The 15,102-nt window shown below is 44.0% G+C and overlaps 1 protein-coding gene across 1 annotated transcript in view; it reads right to left on the bottom strand.

Annotated features, from left to right (window-relative positions):
• Positions 1-4,418: 4,418 nt before the first annotated feature.
• UEVLD (UEV and lactate/malate dehyrogenase domains) overlaps positions 4,419-15,102 on the bottom strand; it is a 30,266-nt gene continuing 19,582 nt past the window's right edge. Inside the window, exons 9-12 of the mRNA XM_089662281.1 lie at positions 14,593-14,766; positions 11,339-11,429; positions 7,243-7,372; positions 4,419-5,059 (exon numbers count right to left, since the gene is read on the bottom strand). Coding sequence (XP_089518407.1) covers positions 4,892-5,059; positions 7,243-7,372; positions 11,339-11,429; positions 14,593-14,766 — 563 coding nt within the window. The 3' untranslated portion in view covers positions 4,419-4,891. The remainder of the gene's footprint in view (positions 5,060-7,242; positions 7,373-11,338; positions 11,430-14,592; positions 14,767-15,102) is intronic.

Raw genomic sequence — 15,102 nt, 5'->3', positions numbered from 1 at the left:
GAAAGAAAGCCTAAAAAAGAAAACGAATGCAGCCATGACATAAGAATAGGGAAGCTGCAATGGAATAAATGTTTGCTTTTGAGTTTAATTCCGCTTTAAGAGTCCACAATCATTGATGGTAAAAAATTGATGGTGACCATATCAAAACAGGAGGGGGCGCACTGTAGCTGGACGGCCCCGGGTCCATTGGAGATGGCAGGCTGACCCTGCATGAAGTCATACAAACACTTCGTTGAATGCAGATGTGTACTTTAGCTCAATATACTTTTTTGTCCCCATACTTGAAACGTATCACTTGAATGTCGCTGGCACCACACAGGTCTCTCTTTTTCTCTCTCTTTTTTTTTTATAAAAAGAACAACGTGCCCCAATCCAAGCAACCAATAATCAATCAACCTTCCCTGGCACGCCTACTGCACTCCAACAAAAGCTAACCAGTCATTGGCTGACAAGGGTAACCGTTCTCATGAAGTTATTTTTAAGTTTTCTAAACACTGGAGCAAAAGTGGAAGTTTCAAATAAGATTTCATCTGTGATATCTGTGGAAATGAATTACAAATCAATATTGCCTTTAATAGGGAGCAGACCAGGGGCGGACTGACCATTTGGGAACTCGAGCACTGCCTGAGGGCCCGGGGTCAGTAGAGGGCCCCATGAGATGCCCCTGGTACCTTTCATAGGCTTTTTTGGGTGTGGTTTAAGTGTGGGCAAGGGCACAGGGGCCCCATGATGTGTCAGACCAGCCCTGGAGCAGACTCAATGTATGGCTTTTTATTAGCGGGGAAATGCAGTTCTGGCACCTCCAGCCCTGAATAGGAGGCTGGAGTATGGTGGAGGGTCTATTGATGCTGCCGGCCAAGGGGATCCATTGTTGCAGGGGGTCTATTAGTACTAGGAAGGTCTGTTGTTACTGGTAAGGATCTATTGTTGCAAAGTGAAACAAATAGAAAGCGCATCAACCTTGCGCATTTCCTCAATACAAAAGTTGACTTTATTAAAATGAGTAATATACTCACAAAAGGAAGCAGTAAAACAAGCGTGCAAGATCCTCAAGGGAGCATTAACCACTTGCCGCCCAGCCACCGGATATAAACGGTGGCAGGGCGGCACTCGTAGGCAAAAGCACGTTTTAAAACGGCTGCATTCAAAACAGGTAGGGGGCGCGCGCGAGGAGCGCTTCCGCCCTACCTGTCCCGTGGGTGTCAGCAGCAGGTGTCAGCCGATGGGTCACGGCCGGTTTTTCCCGGCCGTTTTCCCGCGATTGACGGTGATCGCTGACACAGAGCAGGGCTGCATTATTTACACAAAGCCCTGTTCTGTGTCAGTTCTCTGACAGCTTGTGAGAAGCTGCAGAGTTTCTCTCCCTCGATCAGCTCCCCCCCCCCCCTCCAGTACACCCCTCCCTAGTAAAACACTCCCCTTACACAGAAAATTCTAAAAATGTTAACCTCTTCCTCCCCAGTGACAGTACAGTTTGTGTTTTTTTTTCCACTGATCACTGTATTGGTGTCACTGGGAATGTCAGTGACCCCAAGTCAGTTCCCCCCCAGTGTCAAAATGTCCGCCGCAGTCCTGCCATAAGTCGCTGGTCACTGCCGTATGTCGCTGATTGCCGCCAAAAGTCGCTGATCGGCGCCATTATTAGTATAAATAAAAATTAAAAATCCCAGTATCTTTCCCGCCATTTGTAAACGCTATAACTTTCACATAAACCAATTAATTTACACGTATTGGGATTTTTTTTAGCAAAGACATGTCGCAGAATGCATTTTGGCAGAAATTTATGACTAAATTAGATTTTTGCATTTTTTTTTTACTGGACATGTTTTATAGCAAAAAGTCCAAAATATTGTTTTTTTCCCTCAAAATTGTCAGCCTTTTTTTTTATAGCGCAAAAAATAAAAACCGCACAGGCGATCAAATACCACCGAAAGAATGCTCAATTCGTGGGGAAAAAAGAGGATGTAAATTTCATTTATGTACCGTATTGCATGACCGCGCAATTGTCTGTTAAACTAGCGCAGCGCTGTATAGCAGAAAAATGGCGTAAATTACAGTATTTATACCATAGATTGTAGATGTTATAACTTCCACACAAAGCAATCAATATACACTTATTGGGATTTTTTTTACCAAAAACATGGAGCAGAATACATTTTGGCCTAAATTTATAACCAACTTTGAGTTTACTATATATTTTTTATAGCTGTAAGTAAAAAATATTGTTTTTCTTCAAAATTTTTGGCCTTTTTTTGTTTATAGCGTGAAAAATAAAAAGCGCACAGGTGATCAAATTACACTGAAAGAAAGCTCTATTTGTGTGAAAAAAAGGACATAAATTTTGTTTGGGTGCAGCATTGCATGACCGCGCAATTATCAGTTGAATTAGTGCAGCGCCGAGTAGCAAAAAGAGGCGTGGTCATTAAGGGGGGTAAATCCTCAGGAGGGCAAGTGGTTAAAGTGCAAGACCAGTGCGAGAGCTCTGAGGAAGAAGGGACCCCCTTCGAAACGCATCAGCGGAACTTTTGAGAGTCTCCCCCCTTGATGTGACTAGCACTGGTCTTGCACTTTAATGCTCCTTTGAGGATTTTGCATGCTTGTTTTACTGCTTCATATGTGAGTATATATATATATATATATATATATATATATATCTCACTTTAATATTGTATTGAGGTAATGCGCAAGGTTGCTGCGTTGTTTCACTTTGCAGTACTGGTCGGGCTTCCCCAGCCTTGTTAAGAGCTGCACAACCTTTGATCCATTGGTGGACTAACTTCCATAAGTGGTCCATCCACCCATCTATCGTTGATCTGGGTCCCTGAGCGCAGGAGGTGTTGTTTCTATTTCGACAAGGATCTATTGTTGTTGGGGGGTCTAAGGTGGCTAGGGCGTCAATTGTTGGTAGTAGGGATCTACCGTTGAGGGAGGGGTCTACCGTTGCTGGCTGCTGGGAGATCTACTGTTTTGTTGTGGGCAGAGATCTGTCGTTGTTGGGTGATATTTTGTTGAAGGGGGAGTTTGTTGCTGGGAGGATCTATTATTGCTGGGGGGGGGGTATTTTGCATCTGCAGGGGATCTATTTTATTGTTTTTCTTGTTATCAGTAACAAAGTCCATATAAATTATTCAGCATCACAAATTGATGCTTCGGTATTCTCGGAAAGGGACAGTACTAGGAAGTGGGTAGAGAGTGGGACCAAGGAACGGGGCTCATAGGTAGGTAGAGGGAGGAGACAAGAAGTGACTCAGAAGGGAGGAGTACCTGCACCTACTCTAGGAAAAAAACCTGCTACTGTGACTTGAGTTGCTCTTTTTCTGTTCAAGTAGGATCTATGATCCTGGAAACTGACATACTGCATAATAATGGTGACGCTGCACTGCCATAAATAATTAAGAGGACCTGTCAAGCTGGGTATTGCCAAGGCTCCCATCCAGTGCTGAATGAGGAGATCATCCAGCTATTGGATATATAGAGCTAGGTGTAGGGCAGAGCACACCCCTGCAGTATCAGTGGCTGCAACAAGTAACTTTCACCATGACAGGTTTTCTTTAAAGTGAACCTGTCTTGTCTGTGTCCAATCACATTACAGCATGGTAGCAGGCAGATTTCCAAATCATCTGCTCTGCCTCTGACTACCTAGGAGCGCCAACCAATGCTGGGTGACTGGTGTGATGGCAGCCTTGACTTAAAGTGGTTGTAAACTCTTACCTATACCCAATGAAGTGCCTGGCCTCAGGTGATACACAGAAACAAATCCCCCTGCACAAGTTGTACCAGTTTATCCTCATACCTTTCTTCTCTACATCCAAAGAGCTATGTCTGAGCTTCCAGAAAGCAGGGGGTGGGAAACTGAATAGCTCAGTGAGAGCTGATTGGAGGGAAGGGACAAACTGCCTTCACACAGCAATAGAGCTGAAAGTGTCAATCACAGGCTGTGTGCTGGAGCTCCTTCCTGAGTCACCTTTTTTTCCCTCTTGGTGTCAGGAAAACCTGTCAGAGATGACTCATGCAGATAGCAGAGGAAGGATGTAGCAGACAGAAACAACATTTAGAGCTCTGGATTGAGACAAGTACACACTATAGGTGGATGTGCTTTGTTCATATTTCATGTCTGAGGTTTACAACCACTTTAGGTTTTGACTCAGCATTTTCACCCCTATCATCTTAAACTGGCCATACATGGATTATATTTCATCTCTTCTATTCTGAATTGCCCGAAAGGTGATCTGCAGGTGGCCATGTCAGCACCACCCAGCTTGCAAAACTTCAATCTGCAGATTGAAGAAGACAACCAGTCGCCAATATGTCACTGCAACCAATCAGCTGCAATCACTATTCTGGTACTCTGACAGCCGCTGGCTTTAGAATATTTAGAATACGATAGTCGGCGGCGAAGGTTCAGAGGGAGGCGGGAAGAATTTGTTAGATTTCTTTTGTTCAGCTGATTGAGAATGATCCATGCGTGTATACTTTAACATACAGTGAGAATGCTGCCATTTGGCCACTGTGATGGTCTTGTTGATTTTGGGATTTGACAAAGCTCTAGAGCAGAAGACAAGGCTAAAGGCCCAGTGTGGGCCCCGGATCTCAGGGGACACAGGAGTGAGTTTAGTTAATTAGTAGGCGCATGCAGCCTGTGATGCCAGCTCCCATACTATGTTAGACATGACAGGTTCCCTTTAAGCCTGTAAAAATGCCAGCTTGACCATTTATAAGAAGAGCACTTCATAATTGTTCCATAAACAAACTACAAAAACTTTCTTCCATTCTTTCAGTAACCCTGCAATAATCTCTTCATTGTAGGAGAGTGATACTCTGCACTGCAGAGATCATCCCCATCCAACTTCATTGCGTAGTAGAGAAGATAGAGGAGTCCAGCTCCATGAGGTTACAGTTGCAGCTGCTTCTGAAGATTGTGTATGGATGAGGCACTTTTTTGGAGGGCTGCAGTCATCGTATCATCCGGTTGAAGGATCTCAGGGTTCCCATACACCCCAGTGGTTCCCAGTACACACGGCAGGCTTAGAAATACCTCCTCCTGTATGTTGTAGAAACCCTGATTGGTCACCAAAGAGAGAGAAAACAATTAGGACCAGCAAAATAAAATACTACTACAGATCTATCTCCAACTGTATTCCAGAACCCCCAACATGACCAAATCTATAAAATTTTTAATTTCGCAACACTTCTCCGGGTTAAATCACCTGAATTTTAAACGGACTCTTCTAAGTCAGTCAGGAGATAGACCTCATCTCAAGTACTCTTAAAGTGGAACTAAACCCATCAACTTAACAGTTTCAAAAGACAGTTACACTACCGGGACAAGTCAGGAAATGTCACATTGGCTGTGCTCTCAATCAAACTGTCAAACCATCAAATGGCTGGTGTCATAACTGATCACATGTGCAGCATCATGGCAGTTTAAGATCAGACAGAGGCCAAGATGGCAGCTTCCTTGGCTGTAGGATAAGAGGGTTTAGTTCCGCTTTAAGATAAGACAAAAAAAAAATTGCTCAAGTGTCAGTTGAGTTCAATCAGAAAGGTAAAGAGAAGCCTAGGAGAGGATGATTCTCTAACGTATGTTTGGGTCATACTAGAGGGCCTAGTTTCCACCAAAAGGGAAAAGGATTTTGATGGAAGCAGGGAAGGAGTAAGGCTTGTAGGTCCACATTTGGGTCATGGAGCAATAGAGCAATTACTTAAATTTTGAGGCCAGAATCTAGGCCTGGGGGTACCAGGGCAGCTAACTTTACAATCCTCACCTAGGCCTAGGGGACACTGGAACAATGACAAATGCCCACAGAGATGTATCTAGGAAAGAAAGAGAATGGACACTAGGATGATAATAAAGGCCTGTATCTGGGTAAAGGAACACTAGCCCACTCAGAAAGGCTTGAAGGTCCTCATCTATGCCAGCAAACACTAAGCCAATAAGAAATACTCAGATCTGTTTAGAGGGGAGAGGCACTAAGCCACTGACAAAGGCCTCCAAGCCAGGAGACACTAGGCCAATGGGAAAGGCCTGTAAGACAGGGCAAACCAGGAGAATGAGCTAGGCTTGTATCTTAATCAGGGGATACCAGCTCTCTTTCAGAAAGGCTTGTAGGTCCTCATCCAGGTAAGCAGACACTAGACCAATAAGCAATGCTGAGATCTGTTTCTAGGCCAGGAGGCACCAGGCCAATGAGAAAGGCTTGTAGGCCTTTATCAAAGCCAGGGGACAGTGAGCAAGCATTTTGACCAGTGGACACTAGGAAAATAAGAAAAATGCGAATGCCTTATCTAGGTCAGGGGACCTTAAGACAGTGGGAAAGGCTTTTAGGCTTGCATCTGGCCAGGGAACACTAGGCCAATAACGAAGGCTTTGATCTACACCAGGGGCTACTAGATCAGCTAGAAAGGCTTTTAGATCTGTATCTAGTTATGGGAACCTAGGCCAATGAGAAAGGCTTGTAGGCCCACAACTACACTAGGGGATACTAGACCAGTGAGAAAAGCTTGTAGACCTGTCTCTAGTCGGGGGAACCTAGGCCAATGAGAACAGCTTGAAGGCCACATCAACACCTGGGGATACTAGACCAGTGATAAAGGCTTGTAGACCCACACCTAGTCAGGGGAACCTAGGCCGAATAGAAAGGCTTGAAGGCGCACATCTACACCAGGGGATACAGGACCCGTAAGAAAGGCTTGTATACCCACATCTAGTCAAGAGAACCTAGGCTAATTAGAAAGACTTGAAGGCCCACATCTACACAAGGGGATACTAGACCAGTGAGAAAGGCTTGGGGATACTAGAAAGGTTTGTAGACCCATATCTAGTTGGGAGAACCTAGGCCAATGAGAAATGCTTGAAGGTCTGTATTTACACCAGGAGATATTGGACCAGTGAGACAGGCTTGTAGATCCATATCTAGTCAGGGAACCTAGGCCACCGAGAAGGGCTTGTAAGCTTACATCTGGCCAGGGGACGCTAGGCCAGTGAGAAAGGCTTAGTTTGCATCTAACTTGGGTAGATGTGGCTACCTGGACAGATGTTGTTTTAAAGGACAAAATGGCTCTCTGCAGGTTATGGCAGTCAAAAGAAAGACATTTGATCCATGACTGGAAAGCAATGCCTTGCTGCTTTTCACACAATGAATTAAAGGAAACCACATGCTCCTACACCAGTTCAACGTCAGGTTATAATGTCATCTCTTTTAGCAGTTTTGTATTAGAATATTAGCATGGTGGAATAATTACCTTGGCAAATGATGAGACTGAATGGGTCGTCTTTTTGTTTTGAACAATGGTGTCTGCGAGTTCGGCTACAGACAAGCCGATGGACCACGACCTTTGACCTTTCCCTTTCCCTTTCATGACCTCCAAGGCCCTGAAGATCAAAAACAAAACGGCGCACTGTATTACTGGTTTAGATTTCCCACTATTTAAATGGATAATCACACACTGCATTTATTATGATGGATTTCTATTGGTAATAATAATCTTCCTTCAGAAGACAGTCTGTAGGACGAAACGCGTAAGTTCATAGCTAAGCTGTGACATCATCAAGCTGGTTTGGGTGTGCGCCAGTTGTAAGTCTTGTTGCTTGGTCTATATTTCCTGGCTTATTTTGTTTTAATAAATCGATTGGTAAACTTCTACACATCGCGGATTCTTTTTTCTTCCTCTGTATACGAGACTCACTTCTAGGCTATGTGGCCATTTCAACATACAGAGGAGAGAGCCATCCATCCTTCTGCAGACAGTATAAAGCCATATTAGCCCTCTTGTGTGGTGAGGTCTGACCCTCTGGTAAGCTGATTTATGTGGTGGTGGCCAAAGCACTGGAATTGCTGAAGGTGGTTATGTGAGTGAACTTTACATTAGACTTTGCTTTTGATCTTCACTTTGTGTGCACTTATTATCACAATTCAGTTTTTTTTTAGAATGTTTTCTATAGTTTTTAACATATTTCTAACAACACATTGCTTGTTTATAGTAAAAATGTAACACTGTGCCAAAGTAGTTACGGTAGTTCTCATGCCGTGCAGTGTCGGAGGTCATCTTCTACATTGAGTAGAAACGTGTACTAAGGAAAAGAAGGCGGCTCCCATTGCTCACCTCCTTTTTTAAAAATGTAATCTAGCTGACTGCCACTGGATTTAATATTTTCTCTGTAACTGTCCAAGTTAACCCCTTCACGCCTAAGGGTAAAACAAATCTAACCGCAATTTTGCAACGTTGACACGTGATAGTAAAACCGTCCATCTCATCACAACTACTTTGTACATCCAGGTGGATTATACCTTGCTTTTTTCAGGACAAATTAGGCTTTCATTTTGTGGTAAATGGTAATGGATATCTCCTGTTCTTATCAAAGGAAAACTGTCCCAAAAAAGTAAAAAAAAAAAAAAATCATTTTTTATTTATTTAGCTGTGTGTTTCTGAAGAAGGAGCCTATTGAGCATGCTCCGAAATGCATTACCACCCCTTTCACCTGCTACATCTGACTCTGCTCTCCAATCTTCATTTTTGATGCACATCCTGGACTCTACTTCCTGATCCTATAGACATAGCTTGCTGCTGGACGGCTGGATGTCCCACCTGGATCCAATGACCACACGATGAGTCTTTTTGACCGTTTTTCTTGTAAGTGCAAATTTTCCATTGTCTAATAAATTGTTAATACTGCACTTAGAGGCGCCTTCCTCCCTTTTTCTTGTTACTGCATTAGAGCCTTGCTTCCACTCTAAGAAGAGCTGCCTCAGTGTTACTGCTCCCATCCATCCATCCCTGATATCCATCTGGCACCTTTATCTTACAGCTACAGAGGTTGGGCTCCAACAAACGCACCCTATATAATATACATTTTCTTGTTACGACCATAACCTACCACCAAAGAACAACCCAAAATAAATTCTCCAGCTCTTGACGATCGCAGCGATACCATATATGTTTATATTAGTTGTTGTTTGTACCCGTAGTACAGCCCAGAAACAATAGTGCGCATTTTGTTTTTATCTTTTTTTACCTAAAACACACTGACACTGACATTGACACTAACTGACACTGATACCGATTTTTTTTTTAAATCCTGACCTTTGACACCGACCTTGTTCCAAATACTAACCCTGACACTGAACTAGATAAAACCTTGATCTAGGTATTTTTTCTTATTTTTTAATATTTATTTATCTTTTTCTTTTTTTAACAAACAATTTTTTTTCTCTCTTTGCCAGGAGTTAGAGAGATACAATTTATCTCACTTCTCCATTCATAGAGAGAGAGAAAAAAAAACAAAAAAACAAGGGGGCCGGGCTGTAGATCCATATCTAGTCAGGGGAACCTAGGCCACCGGGAAGGGCTTGTAAGCTTACATCAGGCCAGGGGCTGATCACTGTCATAGCCAATCAGAGGGTATCACAGCGATCATGTGACCCGGAATCAGAAGTCCCGGGTCCCGATCGTTAGTACAGGACCCGGGGCTCTCAGTGAGACACTGCGGTCTTTGTGCTGGGAGCATGCAGTGCGGCGCGCTCCCAGCACAAAGACATGTACGCAACTATGCAGCCCCACAGAAAAAAGCCCAGTTTTGTGAGGCCGCATATTTGTGTACCGTCGGCGTCAAGGGGTTGAAGAATCAAGTCAAGACTCCCGATCTGCATCGTTGGTCTGGGTCACCGACTCAACCTATTGAAGATATAGATCAGCACGACAGAATTAGGGTTAGCGAAGCATCCTCCTTTAGACTTCATGTACACTGGCGCTCCCTTGGACGCCAAGCTGTCCAGGCTGATGAAAAACGCTAAACGTGGCAAAATGAGTATACACGTGGTACCAATTTCAGTCGATTTAAATGCTTGGGCGTTTTTTCATTTAATTGGCCAGAGTACTTGACACTGAAATGAATTAACACCCAAGCACTAAACGTGGCTGAATGTGGTACTGCGTTTACACGCATCTGTGGCGTGTTTAGCGTTTTTCAGCAGCTAGGAGAGCTTGGTACATGAAGCCTAAAGGAGGATGCTTTGCTAACCCTAATTCTGTCACGTCCTCGTCCGAATGTGATTCTCCTGCGTTCAGAAGAGGGACGTTTAACCGCCCCTAGATGCTGCTGCTGCTAAAGTCTGATAAAAAACCTATGTGTGCATGGATATATAAAGCTTTTATTGAGTTGAGTTTAAGGGGCTTTGACAAAAAAAAGCCAAAAGCTTCTGAACTCACATTTGGGAGCAGCAATGTACATGAGGCCTTAAAGTGGACCTTAAAATTCACAAGTATTTTCAGCTATTTCTGGTCTTGCTGCTCTCCAACTGAAATTCTTACCTCATTACAGAGGACCACGTTAAATTGGACCTAAACTGTGGAGGTTGTGTCAAAATAGACAAGAAGAGAACAAAGGATTAGTAACTGTTGTTCCCTGTAAGCTCCATGCAGATTTGTTTTTAGTTTTTTTCTGGCTTATAATGCCATGTTTTGCATGGTGTTTATGTGTAGGGGTGGCCATCTTGGTAGAGGCATAGCTTTGGTTCCTCGTGTCAGAAGTGTCCCTTAATAACTGGAGATCTGATGAGTGTTGGGATAATAAAGTGGAGGAAGCAGCAATCCTCAGAATAAATAAAGTAGAAGCAGGGAGATCCTTGCACTGTAGGTCCTCAGGTACAGCTTCCTCTCCAGCAAGGAGAACAGTGAGCAGCACATCAATATCAAATTATTATTATTAATATACAGGATTTATATAGCGCCAACAGTTTTCGCAGTGCTTTACAAAATGAAGGCAGACATTACAGTTACAATACAATTTGGTACAAGGGAAATAGAGGGCCCTGCTCGTTACAGTTTACAATCTAGGAGATCTCACTCCAAATCTGGGGAAACCAGCAGTCAGAGGCAGCAGTGCCCTAGATGATCTCACACTAAAGATATACAGCTATGAGGATTAAGGCACAGGAGGAGCTCTGCTAATTTACAGGAGAAAAATAAGGAAAAAAAAATTTTTGTAGCTTTTGCGAGGCACAGCTTAGACACAAATAATAGTTACATAGTTAGTCTGGCTGAAAAAAAAGACAAAAGTCCATCCAGTTCAACCATAAAAAAAAAGTTATAATCCTACACCCACAGATGATCCAGAGGAATGCAAAAAAAACCAGCAAAGCACGATCCAATTTGCTCCTGCTGGGAAAAAAATTCCTTCCTGATCCCCCGAGAGGCAATCGGATATTCCCTGGATCAACGTTACCTATAAATGTTATATCCAGTTATATTCTGTGTATTATATGTAAATAATCGTTCTATATATTGCCTATAAGATACCAAATCCTAATTTTAGCATTCAGGCCCACTCTAGACAACTTACCTGCTTGCCAGCTGTTCTTGAAAGATCTTGGGATATATTCTTGATGGCGATTTTTGATTGTTTGCAGCATCTTCATCACTCCATGCAGCCACTGAAAAATAATGTTGCCATAAATTCAGACGATGGGGTTTTCCCAGGGCTTTTGTTCTCCAAAAATAGGTGCAGGGACTCCCCCCTTCTGAGTCACTTTTTGGCTCCGCCCCCTACCCACCTCTGAGCACCGTTTCTTGGTTCCACTCCCTACGTACCTCCCAGTACCTCTCCTTTTAGAGAATACAGAGCCAAGTATCATTTTGTGGTGCTAAATAGTTTGTATGAAATTTTTTAATAACAAGAAAAGCAGAAAAATAGATCCCCCACAGCCAGCAACTTTAGACCCCCCCCAGCAAAAATAGATTCCTCCAGCAACAATGGACCCCAAAACCAAATACCACCCAAGCATAAACAGACCCCCAGCAAAAATAGATTCCTCCAGCAACAATGGACCCCAAAACCAAATACCACCCAAGCATTAACAGACCCCCAGCAAAAATAGATTCCTCCAGCAACAATGGACCCCAAAACCAACTACCACCCAAGCATAAACAGACCCCCAGCAAAAATAGATTCCTCCAGCAACGATGGACCCCAAAACCAAATACCACCCAAGCATAAACAGACCCCCAGCAAAAATAGATTCCTCCAGCAACGATGGACCCCAAAACCAAATACCACCCAAGCATAAACAGACCCCCAGCAAAAATAGATTCCTCCAGCAACAATGGACCCCAAAACCAAATACCACCCAAGCATAAACAGACCCCCATCAAAAATAGATTCCTCCAGCAACAATGGACCCCAAAGCAAAAATAGACCCCCAGCAGCTACAACAGATCTCCAGCAGCCAGCATCAATAGACTCTCCAGCAGCCAGCAACAATAGTCAACAGACCCCTCCCTCAACAGTAAATCCCTTCCAGCAACAACTAACCCCCATCAACAATAGATCCCCCACCAGCAACAACAGACTTCCCCAGCAACAATAGACCACTACACAAAGATAGGTCCTATTCAGTGACAATAAATCCCCCAACAGCCAGCAACAATAGATCCTCCAACACACCCCAACACCCCTTAACATTACAAACATCCAGTGCTGGTGGTGCCGGAACTGCGTTCCCACTGAATAAAGTCCTGGGTTTGCCATTTTGTTAACAACTCTATCATTTCTCCATTGTCCCCAGCTGCAACCCGGGTGACAGTACCTGAATTTCAGGTCTATTCTGTTAATTTGAAAGCTGATGCCCCCATACACAGGTGGGAAGAGGGTACCTGATGTACTAAACAATTTGGGGTTCAGAATTGGAGGGGAGTAAGGAGAGTGTCCATTTTGGGAAAACTAATGCAGGCCATAGATGGGTAAAATATAATCTGCCGATTTTCGGATCATTAGTGGGCTAATTGTTCGGCCGTTTTTCGGTATTTTGGCAGATTTTTTTTATCGGTGAAGTTGGAAAAAAATCGACCGATTTTGCCGTTCCGCCGATTTTCACGGCAATGATGGGCAAATCGGCCGATCTTTTTACCGATAAAAAAATCTGCGCATGAGCCGTGACCTGTAAGAGGAAGACAAAAAGAAGAGGATGAAGAAGAAGGAGAAGAGGATGAAGAAGAAGGAGAAGAGGATGAAGAAGAAGGAGAAGAGGATGAAGAAGAGGAAGAAGAGGATGAAGAGGATGAAGAGGAAGAAGAGGATGAAGAGGATGAAGAGGAGGAAGATGAAGAGGAGGAAGATGAAGAGGAGGAAGATGAAGAGGAGGAAGATGAAGAGGAGGAAGATGAAGAGGAGGAAGATGAAGAGGAGGAAGATGAAGAGGAGGAAGATGAAGAGGAGGAAGATGAAGAAGAGGAGGAAGATGAAGAGGAGGAAGATGAAGAGGAGGAAGATGAAGAAGAGGAGGAAGATGAAGAAGAGGAGGAAGATGAAGATGAAGAAGAGGAGGAAGATGAAGAGGAGGAAGAGGAGGAAGATGAAGATGAAGAAGAGGAGGAAGAGGAGGAAGATGAAGAAGAGGAGGAAGAGGAGGAAGAGGAGGAAGATGAAGAGGAGGAAGAGGAGGAAGATGAAGATGAAGAAGAGGAGGAAGAGGAGGAAGATGAAGATGAAGAAGAGGATGAAGATGAAGATGAGGAAGATGAAGAGGAGGAAGAGGAGGAAGAGGAGGAAGAGGAGGAAGAGGAGGAAGATGAAGAAGAGGATGAAGATGAAGATGAAGAGGAGGATGAAGAGGAGGAGGAGGAGGAGGAGGAGGAGGAGGAGGAGGAAGAAGAGGAAGAAGAGGAAGAAGAGGAAGAAGAGGAAGAAGAAGAAGAAGAAGAAGAAGAAGAGGAAGAAGAAGAGGAAGAAGAAGAAGAGGAAGAAGAAGAAGAAGAAGTAGAAAAAGAAGAGGAAGAAGAAGAGGAAGAAGAAGAGGAAGAAGAAGAGGAAGAAGAAGAGGAAGAAGTAGAGGAAGAAGAAGAGGAAGAAGAAGAGGAAGAAGAAGAGGAAGAAGTAGAGGAAGAAGAAGAGGAAGAAGAAGAGGAAGAAGAAGAGGAGGAAGAAGAAGAGGAAGAAGTAGAAGAAGAAGAAGAAGAGCATCCACTATAAATGTCAAAGAACTGTCAAAGAAATAGCGGAGCTCTTTGCAGGGACACTTTTTGCCGGCTGTAGACGGGATGAAAAATCGGCCGATTTTTTTTACCGTTGCTGGTAACGTCGGCCGCTTGAACGACCGATTTTTCGTTTAAAAGAAAAATCGGCCGATTTTCGACCCATCTATGGCCTGCATAAGGCAGTGTTTGATCTGCCCGTAGTGTGACCACTACCCAGCTTAGCTTGGCTGAAAGACTGTTCTTCGACTTATGCTATGGAGAGCCCACTGAGGGTCCTGGGCAGAACAGTTGCATTATGTACCCTCTGGAGGACGCTGCATATAGAGAACCTACAAGCTGACAAAAAGTCCCTATATCACATGCATGCAACCACTAGGGCCAATTTAAATAGGAGCCAATTATCCTACCAGCATGTCTGTAGTGTGGAAGGAAACTGGTGTGTACCCGGAGGAAACCCACACAAGCACAGTGAGAACATGCAAACTCCATGCAGATAGTGTCCTGACCAGGATTCAAATGGAAGTCCTCCATAAATCCTGTAGCCTCCAGAGGAAAGTCATTTTGTCTAATAATGTTAATAAAGCCAACGAGGAACAATTGTGGCCATGAAGGTTCCCAGCTTACCTTTGTCCTCGCCCTGCTCTCCGATGATCCAACCGGCCTGCGCCTCCTCCTGGGAATTGGTCACAGTGCGGATGATGTGTTGGAACCGGGCCGAATCCAAGTTACATCCGATCCCTATGACCTGTCGATGAGGCAAGCCGCTCAGCTTCCAGGCCACGTAGGTCATGATCTCCACTGGAATTCAGACATGAAGCAGTAAGTATCTGCTGCTGATGGAAGGAAAGAATTGCAAAAAATCTCCCCGCAAGTGCGAGTGGGATTATCGCTGACAGGAAGTTTCTGATTGGTGGTGGGGTGGGTTTATCGCTGACAGGAAGTTTTTGATTGGTGATGGGAGAGGGTTTATTGCTGACAGAAGTTTCCAACTGGTGATGGGGGTGGGTTTATTGCTGACGGAAGTTTCCAACTGGTGATGGGGGTGGGTTTATTGCTGACAGTAGTTTCCGATTGGTGATGGGGTTGGTTTATTGCTGACAGAAGTTTCCAATTGGTGATGGGGGTGGGTTTATT

Source organism: Staurois parvus, unplaced genomic scaffold (genome assembly GCF_062004578.1).
Source record: "Staurois parvus isolate SC_StPar_1 unplaced genomic scaffold, SC_StPar_1.0 ptg001452l, whole genome shotgun sequence".
Classification (NCBI taxonomy): Eukaryota; Metazoa; Chordata; class Amphibia; order Anura; family Ranidae; genus Staurois; species Staurois parvus.
This window is presented reverse-complemented; position numbering and strand designations above follow the sequence as displayed.